The 15,418-nt window shown below is 47.3% G+C and overlaps 1 protein-coding gene across 1 annotated transcript in view; it reads right to left on the bottom strand.

The window, feature by feature from the left end:
• Positions 1 to 15,418, bottom strand: part of Paqr5 (progestin and adipoQ receptor family member 5) — a 98,151-nt gene that overhangs the window by 36,822 nt on the left and 45,911 nt on the right. Inside the window, exon 2 of the mRNA XM_004666739.2 lies at positions 7,540 to 7,689. Coding sequence (XP_004666796.2) covers positions 7,540 to 7,590 — 51 coding nt within the window. The 5' untranslated portion in view covers positions 7,591 to 7,689. The remainder of the gene's footprint in view (positions 1 to 7,539; positions 7,690 to 15,418) is intronic.

Below are 15,418 nucleotides of genomic sequence, written 5' to 3'. Positions count from 1 at the left end.
TCTTGCTTGCCACAGGGCTCAGCATCTGAGAGGGCTCCCTGGTGTGCCAAGACCCCTGTGCACCTGCCAGCTGATGCCCAAAGTCCCACCGTGACAGTTTCAAACGGTTTGGTTTTTCTAGCTATTAAACTGCAAATCATCTGGGGGGAAAAACAAGCGAGCATTTCTGCCTCATGAGGTAACGAACAACAGAGTTTGATAGCTGAAGTCGAAGGAGGGGAGACGTGGGATGGGGAGGCAGGCAGGAGCCTCGCCGTGAGTGTTCCTCAGTTCTGGTCCTAATGTCACTGGATCCTCACAACCTCCTTGGAAGGAAGAGCCTGTTATTTATTTATTTTTAAATATTGTATTCATACATTCATTTTGTTTGTTTATATTCTTATGAGAGAGAGAGAGAATGGGCACACCAGGGCCTCTAGCCACTGCAAATGAACTCCAGACACATGTGCCACCATGTGCATCTGCCTTACATAGGTCCTGGGGCATTGAACCTGGGTTCCTTAGACTTTGCAGGCAAGCGCCTTAACCGCTGAGCCATCTCTCCAGCCTGGAAAAGCCTCATGTTGCAGAAAAAGGAAACTGAGGCCTGGGAAGAGGAGTGCCATCTATCCAAGTTCCCAACAACAGTGAAAGAAGTTGAAACCTGGATATAAACCTCAGATTCCGCTTCTTTGCCTCAGACACTTTTTTTTTTCTCACACTTCTGCCAAGACGGGCTCTGTTGACAGGCAGCTCTCTCACCACATGGGTTGGTAACTTGGGACTGCCACATGTTTCTCTGAGCCCCAGTTTCTTCATTAACTGTTGCTATGGACAAAATTGAATGCCCCCTCACATTTATATGAAGAAATCTGCATCCCTGGTATGTCAGAATGTACCATATTTAAAAGTAAGATCTTTTTTTTTCATTTATTTATTTATTTTTAAAATTAATTATTTTTTTTCATTTAATTATTTGAGAGACAGAGAGAGAGAAAGAAGCAGATAGAGAATGGGCATGCCAGGGCCTCCAGCCACTGCAAACAAACTCCAGATGCCCCTTGTGCATATGGTTCACTTGGGCCCTGGGGATTTGAACCTGGGCCCTTAGGCTTCCCAGGCAAGTGCCTTTACTGCTAAGCCATCTCTCCAGCCCCTGACCACTTCTTCTATACCCTGTCCTCTGCTTCCTGGTCACCATGATGTGAGCTGCTATGGCAGGCCACTCACTGCTACAATGAACCAAAACCTCTGGAGCTGTGAGCTTACTTTTCCCGCCATGTATGTGGCTGCGTCACAGATTCTTTCACAGAGGAAAGAAAGCTCCCACTCACACATGTCAAAAGCCAGCCCGGGAACAACTACATGGCAGTGGAAAGTTTAGACAGGGGTTTGTAGACAGAGGGAAGAACAGAAAGACTTGGGTTGGGGAAATAGCTCAGCAGTTAAGGCGTTTGCCTGCGAAGCCTAAGAACCCTGGTTCAATTCCCCAGGACACACGTAAGCCAGTTGCACAAGGGGGCGCATGCATCTGGAGTTCGTTTGCAGTGACAGGAGGCCCTGGCATGCCCATTCTCTCTCTCTCTCTCTTTCCCTCTTCTTCTGTCTGTTTCTCTTTTTCTCTCTCTCTAATAAATGAATAAAATATTTTAAAATAAGATAAGAGAAAGACTCAAGGTTGTTGGCTTTAAAGATGGAGGATGTAGGTCAGGAGCTAAGGAAAGGGGCATCTTTAAAGCTGGGCACCTGAAACCTCCTTCAACACTGGTTTTAGCCCATATCACATTTGCATTCTATGGAACTATAAAATAGTAATTGGTGTGGATTTTTTATTTACTTATTTGCAAGCAGAGAGAGAGAGAGAAGGGGCACACCAGGCCCTCTAGCCCCTGCAAACATGCTCCAGATGCTAATGTCACTTTGTACATCTGGCTTTATGCAGGTACAAGGGAGTCAAACCCAGTGGAAGAGGGACTAGAGGGAGGGCTCAGCCATTAAGGCACTTGCCTGCAAAGCCTAAAATCCCGGGATTGATTCCCTGGCACCCACGAAAAGCCAGGTGCACAAGGTGGCACATGCCAGGCGTGGTGGCGCACGCCTTTAATCCCAGCACGCAGGAGGCAGAGGTAGGAGGATCACCATGAGTTCAAGGCCACCCTGAGAATACAGAGTGAACTTCAGGTCAGCCTAGACTAGAGTGAAACCCTACCTCAAAAAACAAAACCAAACCAAACAAAAAGGCAATCTACTATAAAATTCAAAGAAAGAAACAAAACTGTTTGGGACTGAAGAAGACGGGTTGGCGCTGGGGAGATGCTCAGCAGGTAGGAGAACTTGTACATAAGCATGAGGACTGAGTTTAATCCCCAGAGCCCGCCTAAAAAGCCCCAGCGAGGCTCTTCCCATGTCTGTGAACCCGGCACTGAGGAGGCAGAGATGGAAGTCCGCTGGTGCTCACTGTCAGCCAATGTAACGGACAACGGGATGCTTCAACTTCACTGAGAGATTCTAAGGCAGAAGAGTGACAAAGGAAGACACCCAATGTCTTCCTCTGGCCTCTGCGTATGTCTGCAGATATACATGCATATATTACACAGAGAGAGAGAGAGAAGAGAAAGCGAGGATTGATGGACCTGGTGACACAGACCCGTATCCCAGCCACTCAGAGGCTGAGGCAGGAAAGCCTGAACAATTTCACAAAACCCTTTCTCAAAGACAAGCAAACCAAGGCAGGATATGGTGGCACACACCTTTAATCCCAGCACTCGGGAGGCGGGAGGCAGAGGTAAGGGGATTGCTGAGTTCGAGCCACCCTGAAACTATATAGTGAATTTCAGGTCTGCCTGGACCAGAGTGAAACCCTACCTCGAAAATCCAAAACAACAACAACAAAACCCCCCAAAACATTTACGGTCTTAGGTTCAATCCTCAGGACTAGGGTGGAGGGAGAAGGTGGGGAAGAGGTTTACATACAACTAGTTCTGAACAGTGGGCTGGTGAGATGGCTCAGCAACTAAAGGCAATTGCTTGAAAATAATTTTGAAATTAATTTTTACATTTCTATAGAGATTATTGTTCTGGACATTGTACATGTTAATGATTTCTTTTGCTTATTTATTTATTTATAGAGAGGCAAAGAGAAAGAGAGGATGGGTGCATCAGGGTCTGTAGCCACTGCAAACAAACTCCAGACACACATGTCACCATGTGCATCTGGCTTACATGGGTACTGGGGAATCGAACCTGGGTCCTTACGCTTTTCGGGCAAGTGCCTAAGTGCAAAGATATCTCCCCAGCCCAGGTAATGAAAAAATTTTTAAAGATTTTAAAAATTTTATTTATTAGTGACAGAGAGAGAGAGAGAAAGAGAGAGAAAGGGTGTGCCAGGTCCTCCAGCCCCTGCAAACAAACTCCAGATGCATGCGCCACCTTGTGCATTTGACTTACGTGGGACCTGCAGAATAGAACCTGGGTCCTTAGGCTTCACAGGCATGCGCCTTAACCTCTAAGCCATTTCTTCAGACCAAGGTAATGAAATTTTGATGAAGCAAAATCCTAACTTTAAAATTTTCTTGAGGGAATTACCATGGGATATTTTTTATAATCATGGAAAATGTTAATAAAAATTTTAAATAAAAAGTAAAACCAAAATAAATAAATAAATAAATAAAATTTTCTTTACACTATTTTTTGCAAGCAAGTGCCTTTATGTTTTTTAAAATACTTTACTTATTGATTTGCATGTGTGTGTGATATGTGTCTACTGGTCTTTTGAAGCTACAAACAAACACCAGACACATGTGCCACTTTTTTTTGGTCCAGCTTTACATGGATATTGGGGAATTGAACCCAGGCCAGCAGGCTTTACAAGCAAGTCCCTTTAACCACCGAGCCATCTCCCCAGCAGTAACTGGTTTTTTTCACAAGAAAATAATCAGATAAGTTCTTTATTCTCTAGACAATGCTTTGAGAATAAAAATATGACAGTGGCATATGAAATTAAATTTCAGTAATTTTCTGTTTAGCATAATTATATGCAGTCTCATCACAACATGTGAACCTAATATGTAAGATTTATGATTCACTTCTGATTGCAAATGTGGATTTAAGGGTACTTTTTATTAATTCCAATTGTTCGACCTCAGCAGAAACTCAGCAGAAGTTTCTTCAAATTGAATTAATTTTTAAATTTCTTATCTAAGAACCACAATGACTCAAGAACAATTGTCTAATTTCACATCCTTGTCAACTGAACACAATGCATATGGCAATGCTGATTACAGCACTGTAATTCATAATTTTGCTGAAACAAAAACCAGAAAAATAAGTTTTATGGAATAAGTGTTGTAATTTACTGAGTATGTATGTTTTTATTTTATTAGATTTTCAGGCATCACTAAACTATCAACAAAAAATCCAGTTATGTATTATAACAATTAATTTCAGTTGATATTTTGCTGACATTAATTATTTTAAAAGTAGTGCTTTTAGAGCCGGGCGTGGTGACCTTTACTCCCAGCAATCTCCTACATGCTAGGATTTAAAAGTGTGTGCTGGGATCACTGGTGCATGCTGGGACTGAAAGTGCAGGCTGGGGTTACAGGTGTGTGTTCCCACTTTTTGTTTGTTTGTTTTGTTTTTCGAGGTAGGGTCTCACTCTAGCCCAGGCTGACCTGGAATTCACTATGTCTCAGGGTGGCCTTGAACTCACGGCAATTCTCCTACCTCTGCTTCCCGAGTGCTGGGATTAAAGGCATGCACCACCATGCCCGGCCACGTTCCCACTTTTTTGTTGTTGTGGGTGTTGATGATGAAGGAACCTCTGTTTGTCAAGGAAGAGCCATTAGGCATAACTGTCAGCTGACTGGCTTTATCTGCATCTTGAAGCCTGCACCTGATCTGTACCTGATCTGATTCAGACATCACACACAGCAGGGGCAGGTCTGGCGTCATTTGCTCACCTCTTGTTGCAAGGGGACTGCCGACCCCACTTTACAGATGAGAAAACTGAAGCTCAGGGAAACGAAGTACCCGGGGCCACAAGGAGGAGTAGAACCAAGATGCCAACACCTGTCTGTTTGTTGGATTGCAAAGCCCAAGAATGCTTCAGCACATCCAGCCAATGGGGAGGGCTGGAGACACAGCCCAGTGGTTAAAAGCGCTTGCTTGCAAGGCCTGCAGCCTGGGTTTGATTCCCCTGTAACCCCATAAAACCAGATGCACAAAATGGAGCATGCGTCTGGAGTCTGAGGAGGCAAGAGGCGGCACACCATTCTCTCTCTCCTGTTTTTTTTTTTTTTTTTTTTTTTTTTTTTTTTTTGTTGCCTGTTTGTTTGTTTTTTGAGATAGGGTCTCACTCTAGCTCAGGCTGACCTGAAATTCATTATGTAGTCTCAGGGTGGCCTTGAACTCATGGCGATCCTCATACCTCTGCCTCCCGAGTGCTGGGATTAAAGGTGCACTCTACCACGCCCGGCTTTCTCTCTCTCGGGTCCACACTGCCACACCTGACATTGTACATGGGCACTAGGGATTGCACTGCTTGAGAGGCAAGCACTTGACGGACTGAACTATCTTCCTGACCATAAGTTCTCCCTCTTGAAGTGCCCCAGAGCACAGAGGACAATTGATGACAGCAATGACGCTGACATTGTGGACTTGGCTTTGGAATGCCTTCCTTGAGCCATATGCAGGCACGTCACATGCTAAGTTATCCCATTTACTCCAAACCACACACCTGAGGAGCCCAGAAATGTCCCTGCTCTGAATTCACTATGTAGTCTCAGGCTGGCCTCAAATTCACGGTGACCCTCTGCCTCCTGAGTGCTGGGTTTAAAGGCATGCACCACCATGCCTGGCAGAGACAGACAGACAGACAGACAGACAGAGAGAGAGTGGAAGAGAGAGATAGAATGGGTGTCCCACAGCCTCTAGCTACTGCAAATGAACTCCAGACATATGCCACATGCGTCACTTTGTGCATCTGGCTTTACGTGGATAGGAAATCTAATGAGCCATCTCTCTCCAGTCCTGTATGCCTGTACATTCTATCTTTTCCTTTTCCTTTTTTGATTTTTCAAGGTAGGGTCTCATTCTAGCCCAGGCTGACCTGGAACTAATTATGTAATATGTAGTCTCAGGCTGGTCTCGAACTCATAGCATTTCTCCTACCCCTGCCTCCCAAATTCTGGGATTAAAGGCATGCATCACCATAGCCGGCTATGTACGTCCTCTCTTTCACGAATGCCCCCCTCCCCATGCCTACCACACAGTGAAACTCCCTCAGGCAAGCACAGCCATTGTTTTCTTTGTAGCTTCAAGACTCCTAGCACGATACTGGAGCCCCGGATAGTTCTGGAATAAATGGTGGAGGTAAGATGTGATGTGGCCTCTCTGTCTCCAACTAATATCCTCTCACTACAAAGGCCATTGTCACCTCACCATTCATGAAGAGCTGTACAGGCTCAGGAGTTCCTGGAGGCATGAAGGGCCACTGAGCAGTCCCCTGCTGCCCCATGCCAGGCCTGCCCTGGACCTTCTGCGAGAGACAAGGATAGAGCTGGGCAAGGTGGTGAAGCAGCCTTTAGCCCTAGCACTTGGTAGGCTGAGGCAGAATTACGAGTTTGAGACCAGCTTATTTCAGAGAGAGAGAGAGAGAGAGAGAGAGAGAGGAGGAGGAGGACTCAGCCATTAAAAGCTCTCACTTGCAAAGCCTGTTGGCCCAGGTTTGATTCCCCAGTACCCATGTGGAGCCCGATGCCCAAAGTGGCTCATACATCTGGAGTTCTGTTTGTGATTGCAGTAGATCCTGGCACATGCATTCTCCCTCTCTTTCTCTCTCTCTCTCTTTCTGCTTGCAAATAAATAATAAAAGAGAAGGAGAGGGAGGAAGAGAAGCCTCTCTGAGATGACAGCACCCTGGCCCACTTATAAGCACCCCCAGAGCATCCTGAACAAGCTTCCTCCCCCCACCTGGCCAGAGGCGGCACCTTCCTCTCCTTAGCCTGAGTCTGTAGCCTCATCGATGGCTTCACTTTGAGAGGGAACACAGATGTCCTCGGGAAGGGTGACACGCTTTCCAGCTCTGGCATCCGGGCAGGGCAGCAGGTGCTAATTTCTCTCTCTTGCATGGGTGTGTGCTGTGTTCACGTGTGGGGGTGCACGTGTGTGAGGCCGTGCATGTGTACACCTGAGTGTGGAGACCAGAGGCTGATGGGTGCCATCCTTGATCATTTTCCACTTACTTACTGAGACAAGGCCTGTCCCTTGAACACAGGGCTCGCATGATTTGGCTAGCCTAGCTGTCCTGTTTGCCTGGTCAGGAATTACAGGGGTCCACAGACCTGCCCAAAATTATACACAGGTGCCAGGCATCCAAACCGAGGTCCCCATGCTTGCAATCAAGCGCTTTACTGACTGAATCGTGGCCCCAGCCCCAGGAGGGCCAGGGAGCAGTGCTTTGAGAAGCAGACAGTGGAGAGCAGCCTCAACTCCCCTGTGACTCCCCTGGCCAAGCCCTGGCAGCCCCGGGGGACTCACCACTGGAAGGAAAGCACATACCTGGGGCACCTGGTCTATGCTGAACAGCCGGGGGAGCTTCAGGCTCAGCATGCTGACGCCGGGTCGGCAGGGCGGGGAAGGACAGCAGCCCCTGCCTCTCAGCTGGCCTCACTCAGAGCTCTGGCATGCCTGGGGCACCCAGGCAGTTCCCTGAAAGAGGATGGCATGGAGAAATCTGGTCAGTCTCCACCTAACTCCAGCTGCATCGGGAAAGTCAGATGTTAAACCCTCGGGCACGTGCTTGAGGGTGATGGCAAAAAGCTAGGGTTCCTTACAAACAGCAGAAGGACTAAGTAGCTCAGTTGGTAGATTACTTTCCTCCCATGTACAAGTCCGGGGTTCAATCCCCAGTAACGCATACACCCGGCGGGATGGCACATGCCTGTAATCCTGGCACTCAGGAGGTGGAGGCATGAGGATTAGAAAGTCAAGATCATTCGAGGTGACATAGTGAGTTTGGAGGGCAACCTGGGCTACATAAGACCCTGTCTCAAATAAAAGGCTGGAGGGATGGCTTAGTGGTTAGGTTAAGGCATTTGCCTGCAAAGCCAAAGGACCCAGGTTCGATTCCCCAGGACCCATGTTAGCCAGATGCACAAGGGGCGCACACGTCTGGAGTTTGTTTGCAATAGCTGGAGGCCCTGGAGTGCCCATTCTCTCTCTCTCTCTCCTCTCTCTCCCTCTTTCTCCATCAAATAAATAAAAAATAAACAAATAAAATTTAAAAAGAGAGAGATGGAAGCAGGAGTATTAAAAAAAGCTCAAATCATGCTGCAGAGACAGTTTATCGGTTAAGGTGCTTGCCTGCAAAGCTAAGGACCCAGGTTCAATTCCCCAGGACCCACATAAACCAGATGCACAAGGTGGCGCATGTGTCTAGAGTTCATTTGCAGAAGCTGGAGGCTCTGATGAGCCCATTCTCTCTTGACCTCTCTCCATCTTTTCATTCTGTCATTGATAAATAAATAAAATACTTTTAAACGCTCAAACCAAAAATAAATTAAAACAAAAAAAAACAGAACCGGTCAACCTGCTGAGTCAGCCATTTGCTCTGACATGCTGGAAAGCGGTTAAATAGACCTGACTGCTACCATCGGATAGTTCTGTCCTCCAAACTCCACGTGTTAGAGTTTAATCTCCATTAGGATATGAAGAAGGACCTCTGGGAGGTAAGGAGGTCTTGAGGGCCCCATCATGAATGGATGGAATTAGTGTCCTTATGAAAGGGGCCCAAGGCAGTTTGTCTAACACTGTGTCAAGTTAGGACATGATGAGAGAGGAAGGGTCCTTCATCGAATTACCATTATCCTGGTAATTCATTATCCTCAGTCTTAGACTTGCCAGCCTCCGGAACTGTACGTTTAATTAATTTCTATTAGTTATAAATTAATTAACTTATTTAATTAATTTCTATTAGTTATAAATGCTGCCCAGCTTTTTTTTTTTTTTTTGAAGTAGGGGCTCACTCAAGCCCAGGCTGACCTGGAATTCACTGTATAGTCTCAGGGTGGCCTCAAACTCATGGTGATCCTCCTACCTCTGCCCGTGCACCACCCCACCTGGCTAGTCTTTAGTTTTCTTTGTTGTTTTTTTTTTTAACTTTTTAAAATATATTTAATTTAATTTATTATTTGAGAGAGAGAAAGAGGCAATGAGAGAGAGAGAGAATGGGCATGCCAGGGCCTCCAGCCATTGCAAATGAACTCCAGACGCGTGCGCCCCCTTGTGCATCTGGCTTATGTGGGTCCTGGAGAATTGAACCAGGGTCCTTTGACTTTGGAGGCAAACACCTTAACCACTAAGCCATCTCCCCAGCCCCAATCTTTAGGGTTTGTTTTCCTGATATTTATTTATTTATTAGAGACAGAGGGAGAGAGAGTGAGAATGAGCATGCCAAGGTCTCCACCTACTACAGACAAACTCCAGATGCATGCGCCACCATGCGCATCTGGCTTACATGGGACCTGGAGAATCGAACCTGGTCCTTTGGCTTCACAGACAGGCGCCTTCACCACTAAGCCATCTCTGCAGCCCAAATCTTTAGGTTTTTTTCTTTCTTTCTTTTTTGTATAGACAGTGATCAAAAACTTGGGGTGCTAGAAAGGGCCTGATAGGTCACTCATTCCCAGGGGTAAGGGCTGCCTGACTTCCTCAGGCGTGCAGAGCTGGGGAGATCCGAGGCCACTTGCTTTCTACCCTACCATTGGCAGAGCCCCAATCGCAAACCTGTGCCAATCTAGGAGACAGGAGAGGACAAGAAACTGCCCCAGCTCACAGAAGTGGCTCCTCCGGGGGCATCAACCACAGGCTGGTTGTCCCGAGACACAGGAAAGAACCAGGCCATGCAAATAAATCTAAGGTGCTTGCCGGCCTAGAGTCATAAAGTTGCTTCAACACAGGATGCAGACAGCTCAGCCACTGTAAGTATGATAAACTACAGAAACCCAAAGCTCTTGAGACAGGCCCAAGAAGCAAGAAAATGCCAGCTGGTTTAGCAAAAAAAGAGACAAAACTAAGAAGTGACCACAGCGGATCCCTCCCCTCCTCTGTCATCCCTGGGCCAAAGCTTGCCTCCTTCAAGCTCTCCTCATGCCTCCCTCAACCAGGGGTGATTCCTTCCCTCCCTCTGAAAGCCTAAAGATGTTCCCCATACCTCCCCGTAGCACCAACCACATTCCTCCCACAGTTTCATCTACCTCCTGCGGAGAGGGTCTTCCTATGGCTGTCTGGAAACAGGAAGAATGCCAGGCCTTTGGCAAATGATGACTTAGTGAAGCCAGGCCACTCATGTCTGGACCCTGAGCTGGGGTTATGGAGATTGTCAACTTCACGGATGTATAATGACTATTAGGTGAGCCTCTGGACATGTCTGTGAGGGGTTTTCTAGACTGGATTAATTAAGGTGGGAAGACCCATCCAAACGGTGAGCAGCGCCGTCCCATGGGCTGGGTCCTGGACTGGATGAAAAAGGAGAGAGCTATCTGAGGTCCCGCATTCAGCACCCTCTGCTTCCGGGTTGCGGATACAATGTGACCAGCTCTGCTTCCTGCTCCTGTCGCCACATCTTCCCCACCATGACGGACTGTAAGCTTACATACACCCTTCCTACCTTTTTTTCTTTTCTTTTCTTTTTTTTTTTTTGAGGTATGGTCTCTCTCTAGTCCAGGCTGACCTGGAATTCACTATGTAGTCTCAGGCTGGCCTCAAACTCACGGTGATCCTCCTACCTCCGCCTCCCGAGTGCTGGGATTAAAGGTGTGCGCCACCACGCCCAGCTTTTAATTTTCTTCTAAGGTATTTGGTCACAGCAATGAGCAAGTAACTAATACAAACCCTGAAGTTTTATTTTGTTTGTTTTTTGCTTTTTGGTGTATGTGTGGTTTGTTTACTTTTTCACCTTCAATATCCTTACGCTCTCTGTGTCTGGAGCTACGTAGCAAGAGCAATCTGTTGCTTCACTGTCATACACAGGCTTCTTTCTTGAAGTCCTGATACCGGAGCTGGAGAGGTGGCTCAGTGGTTAAGACACTTGCCTGCAAAGCCTAATGATAGGGTTCAATTCCCCACTATCCACATAAAGCCAGATGCACATAAGACATGCATCTTGAGTTTGTTTGCAGTGGCTGGAGGCCCTGGCATGTCCTTTCTCTCTCTCTCTCTCTGCACATTGAAAAAAAAAGAGGATTGTTTTTGTAATCCCAGCACTAGGGAGGCTGAGAATGGAGGATCTTTGTGGCTTGCTGGCCAGGCAGTCTATCCTACTTGACTAGTTCCAAGCTAAGGAGAGACTTGCTTCAGAAACAAAGGTGATGCCAGGCATGGTGGCGCACGCCTTTAATCCCAGAATTTGGGAGGCAGAGGTAGGAGGATCGATGTGAGTTCAAGGCCACCCTGAGACCACAGAGTGAGTTCCAGGTCAGCCTGGACTAGAGTGAGACCCTACCTCGAAAACAAAAAACAAAAAAACATGGGCTGGGGAGATAGCTTAGCGATTAAGGCACTGGCCTGCAAAGCCAAAGGACCTAGGTTCAATTTTCCAGGACTCACACAACGGTATCAGATGCACAAGGTGGATCATGCGTCTGGAGAGCGTTTGCAGTGGCTGGAGGCTCTGACACACCCACTCTCTCTCTCTGTCTCTCTCTCTCTTGGTCTCTCAAACATCTCTGTGTCTCAAATAAATAAATAAAAATAAAATATAAAAAAAAGACAAAGGTGGATGGTACCTGAGGAGAATGACACCAGAGTTTTTCTCTGGCCTCCCAAGATTAAATTTCTCCTGCCACCAGGAGGAGGCCACAGCAAACAGAATGTTGGCAATGGCCTGTATAACTCAGGTGTGAAGCGACAGGTCTTGGCCCACTACACGTGTTGAGACAAACTCATAGATAAGGCCAAACTCGATTGAACTGTTTCAAAAGTGCAAGTGCAAGATTTTTATTTCCTTCATTCTTTTTTTTTTCTTCCTTTTTGCATGGAGTCTCAACATCCCTCAAAGAAATAAAGCCCTCCTGAGGATAGCCTGTCATCTTGCATGCAAAATATAACGCTTTGGCATTTGTCAAGAGTTGCAAACCAGCCATGGCTGATGGATGGTGGGAAGTCACGGCACGCCGACAACTGTAAGCCTTTCAGACGCACGTGAGCCGGGAACGTTCTCAGCCTCCCCCACCACGAGACAAGCTCTGCACTGTTTCACCAGCAACGGAAGACCACAGCGGAAGCTAAGTTCCCGTGCTGCCCTCATGAGGCCGCTTGCTTGCTTGCTTGCTTGCTTCCTTCCTTTCTTTCTTTCTTTTTTTTTTTAATTTTTTATTTATTTATTTGAGAGCGACAGACACAGAGAGAAAGACAGATAGAGGGAGAGAGAGAGAATGGGTGCGCCAGGGCTTCCAGCCTCTGCAAACGAACTCCAGACGCGTGCGCCCCCTTGTGCATCTGGCTAACGTGGGACCTGGGGAACCGAGCCTCGAACCAGGGTCCTTAGGCTTCACAGGCAAGCGCTTAACCGCTAAGCCATCTCTCCAGCCCTCCTTTCTTTCTTTTATATTTTATTTATTTATTTGAGAGAGAGAGAATGGGTGCACCAGGACCTCCAGCCACTGCAAATGAACTCCAGATGCGTGTGCCCCCTTGTGCATCTGGCTAACGTGGGTCCTGGAGAATCAAACCCGGGTCCTTTGGCTTTGCAGGCACGCAACTTAACCGCTAAGCCATCTCTCCTGCCCCCTGCTTGCTTTCTTGTCTCTGTGCAGGTCTAGGAAAAAGCTTAGGTAAGACCAAAGTGCAGTACTTCTCCTCCACGCCTTTCCTCCTTCTCTCCTTCATCTCCTCCTTCTCTCCTCCTCTTCCCTATCTTCTCCTTTCCCCCCTTTTCTCTCCTTCTCTCCTCTTCTCCACCCCTCCTTCTCGCCTCTTTTCCTTTCTCCTCTTACTCGCCACCTCCTGTTCTTCTCCTCTGCCTCTTCTTTTTCTTCTTCTCCTTCTCACTCCCCTCTCCTCTTTCCCTTCTCTTCCCCTTCCTCTTCCTCCCCTCCTCCTTCTCTGCTTCCCCCTTCCCCTCTCTTTTTTCTCCTCTTCCTCTTCTTCCTTTAAAATATATTTTATTGGGCTGGAGAGATGGCTTAGCGGTTAAGCGCTTGCCGGTGAAGCCTAAGGACCCCGGTTCGAGGCTCGGTTCCCCAGGCCCCACGTTAGCCAGATGCACAAGGGGGCGCACGCGTCTGGAGTTCGTTTGCAGAGGCTGGAAGCCCTGGCGTGCCCATTCTCTCTCTCTCTCCCTCTATCTGTCTTTCTCTCTGTGTCTGTCGCTCTCAAATAAATAAATTTAAAATATATATTTTTATTTATTTATTTATTTATTTGAGACAGAGAAAGAGGGAGAGAGAGAGAAAATGGACACATCAGGGCCTCCAGCCACTACAAATGAATTCCAGACGTATGCGCCCCCTTGTGCATCTGGCTTATGTGGGTCCTGGAGAACGATCCAGAATCCTTTGGCTTTGCAGGCAAACGCCTTAACCACTAAGCCATCTCTCGAGCCCCTCTTCTTTCTCTTCTTTCTTCTTCTCTTCTTCTTCACCCAAGCTAGCCTCAACAGCACTGTGAAGCCAAGAATGAGCCTGAACCTCAGCTCCTCCTGCCTCTACCGGTCGAAGGTGGGCACTATAGGCAGGCTTCACCATGACCAGTTGACTCCAGGGCCTTGTGCACACTAGCCAGGTCCTCTTACCAACTGAGCCACATCCTCAGCCCCATAAAATTGTAGTAAAGAAACTTGTTGGGATTTTCTCTCTCTTTCTCTTTCTTTTAATTTAATTTTACTTATTTGAGAGAGAGAGAGGGAGGGGGGAAGAGAGATAGCAAGAGGAATATAGAGAGAGAATGGGCATGCCAGGGCCTCCAGCCACTGCACACTCCAGACACATGCACCCTTTGTGCATCTGGCTTATGTTGGTACTAGGGAATCAAACCTGGGTCCTTGGGTTTTGGAGGCAAGTGCCTTAACCACTAAACCATCTCTCCAGCCTTGTTGTGCTTTTCTCTTGCCCACCTTGTGTTACAGGATGGTGAATGATGGGGGAGGGGGTGTCACTCTTCCACCCCTTCAGATGGTCCAGATCTGTACTTTTAAATCATATGGCCAGGGCTGGCTGCTAAAAGAAAAAGTGTTTAAACTCACAATTTTTTATTTGCTAGATTACACTGGCTGCAATTTTCTTTTTAATTTTTAAAAATTTATTTATTTATTTATTTACAAACAGAGAGAGATAGAAGAGAGACAGACAGAGAAAATGGCTGTGCCAGGGCCTCCAGACACTGCAAACAGACTCCGCATGCATGTACCCCTTTGTGCATCTAGCTCTATGTGGGTACTGGGGAATCGAGCCTGGGTCATTAGACTTCACAGGCAAGTGCCTTAAACCCCCCTATTTTAAATTTTGAGGCATGGTCTCACTCTAGTGCAGGCTGACCTGGAACTCACTTTATAGTCCCTAGCCTCAAACTCATGGTAATTCTCCTCCCTCAGCCTACCTAGCGCTGGAATGAAAGGCATGCGCCCACATGCCCACCCTGCTTTATAAAACTTCACATGGAGGATTATTTAGCATTTGAAAGACAAGTCACAAACTCACACTCACTCCTGAGGTCACAGTTTTGGTGTGGCTGAAGTCACTTAGGGTCTGTAGGTCAGGGTTTGCTCATGGGCACAGCGACTGCTATTTCACTGGGCAAATGAGTGGGTCTAGAGCCACGCAGAAGCAAGAAGCGAGGTGTAGGCGCCCCCTGTCTGTACACCCAGGAGCAGCTATGGAGGCCCAGGCTGGCTGCTCTGTGCCTTGAGCCCATATGAGCTCCTTAGAGAGAAATAGGTACCTTGAACCCGCCTGGAGGTTTGAGCCTAAGTAAGCCACCAACAGACGCTGCCTGGGCCTCGGGTAAACTTTCTTTTCTTCTGTTGTGTGTGTGAGGGGGCGGGGGGTGCATGTGTGCATGTGTGTATTCATGTAGAGATTAAAGGACAACTGTGGATGTCAATCTTTTTTTTTTTTTTTTTAATTATCATCACCATTGGTTTTCTAAGGTAGGGTTTTACTCTGGCCCAGGCTGACCTGGAAGTCACTGTGTAGTCTCAGGATGGCCTCGAACTCACGGCAATCCTCCTATCTCTGCCTCCTGAGTGCTGGGATTAAAGGTGTGCGTCACTACACACAGCTATTGTGGTGGTTTGACTCAGGTGTCCCCCATAAACTTAGGTGTTCTGGATGTTAGGTTCCTCAGCTGATGGCAATTGGAAATTAAAGCCTCCTGGAGGGAGTGTATTGCTGGGGGCGAGCTTATGGGTATTATAGCCAGCTTCCCCTTGCCAGTGTTTGGC

This window comes from Jaculus jaculus, chromosome 10 (genome assembly GCF_020740685.1).
Source record: "Jaculus jaculus isolate mJacJac1 chromosome 10, mJacJac1.mat.Y.cur, whole genome shotgun sequence".
NCBI classification, from domain to species: Eukaryota; Metazoa; Chordata; class Mammalia; order Rodentia; family Dipodidae; genus Jaculus; species Jaculus jaculus.
This window is presented reverse-complemented; position numbering and strand designations above follow the sequence as displayed.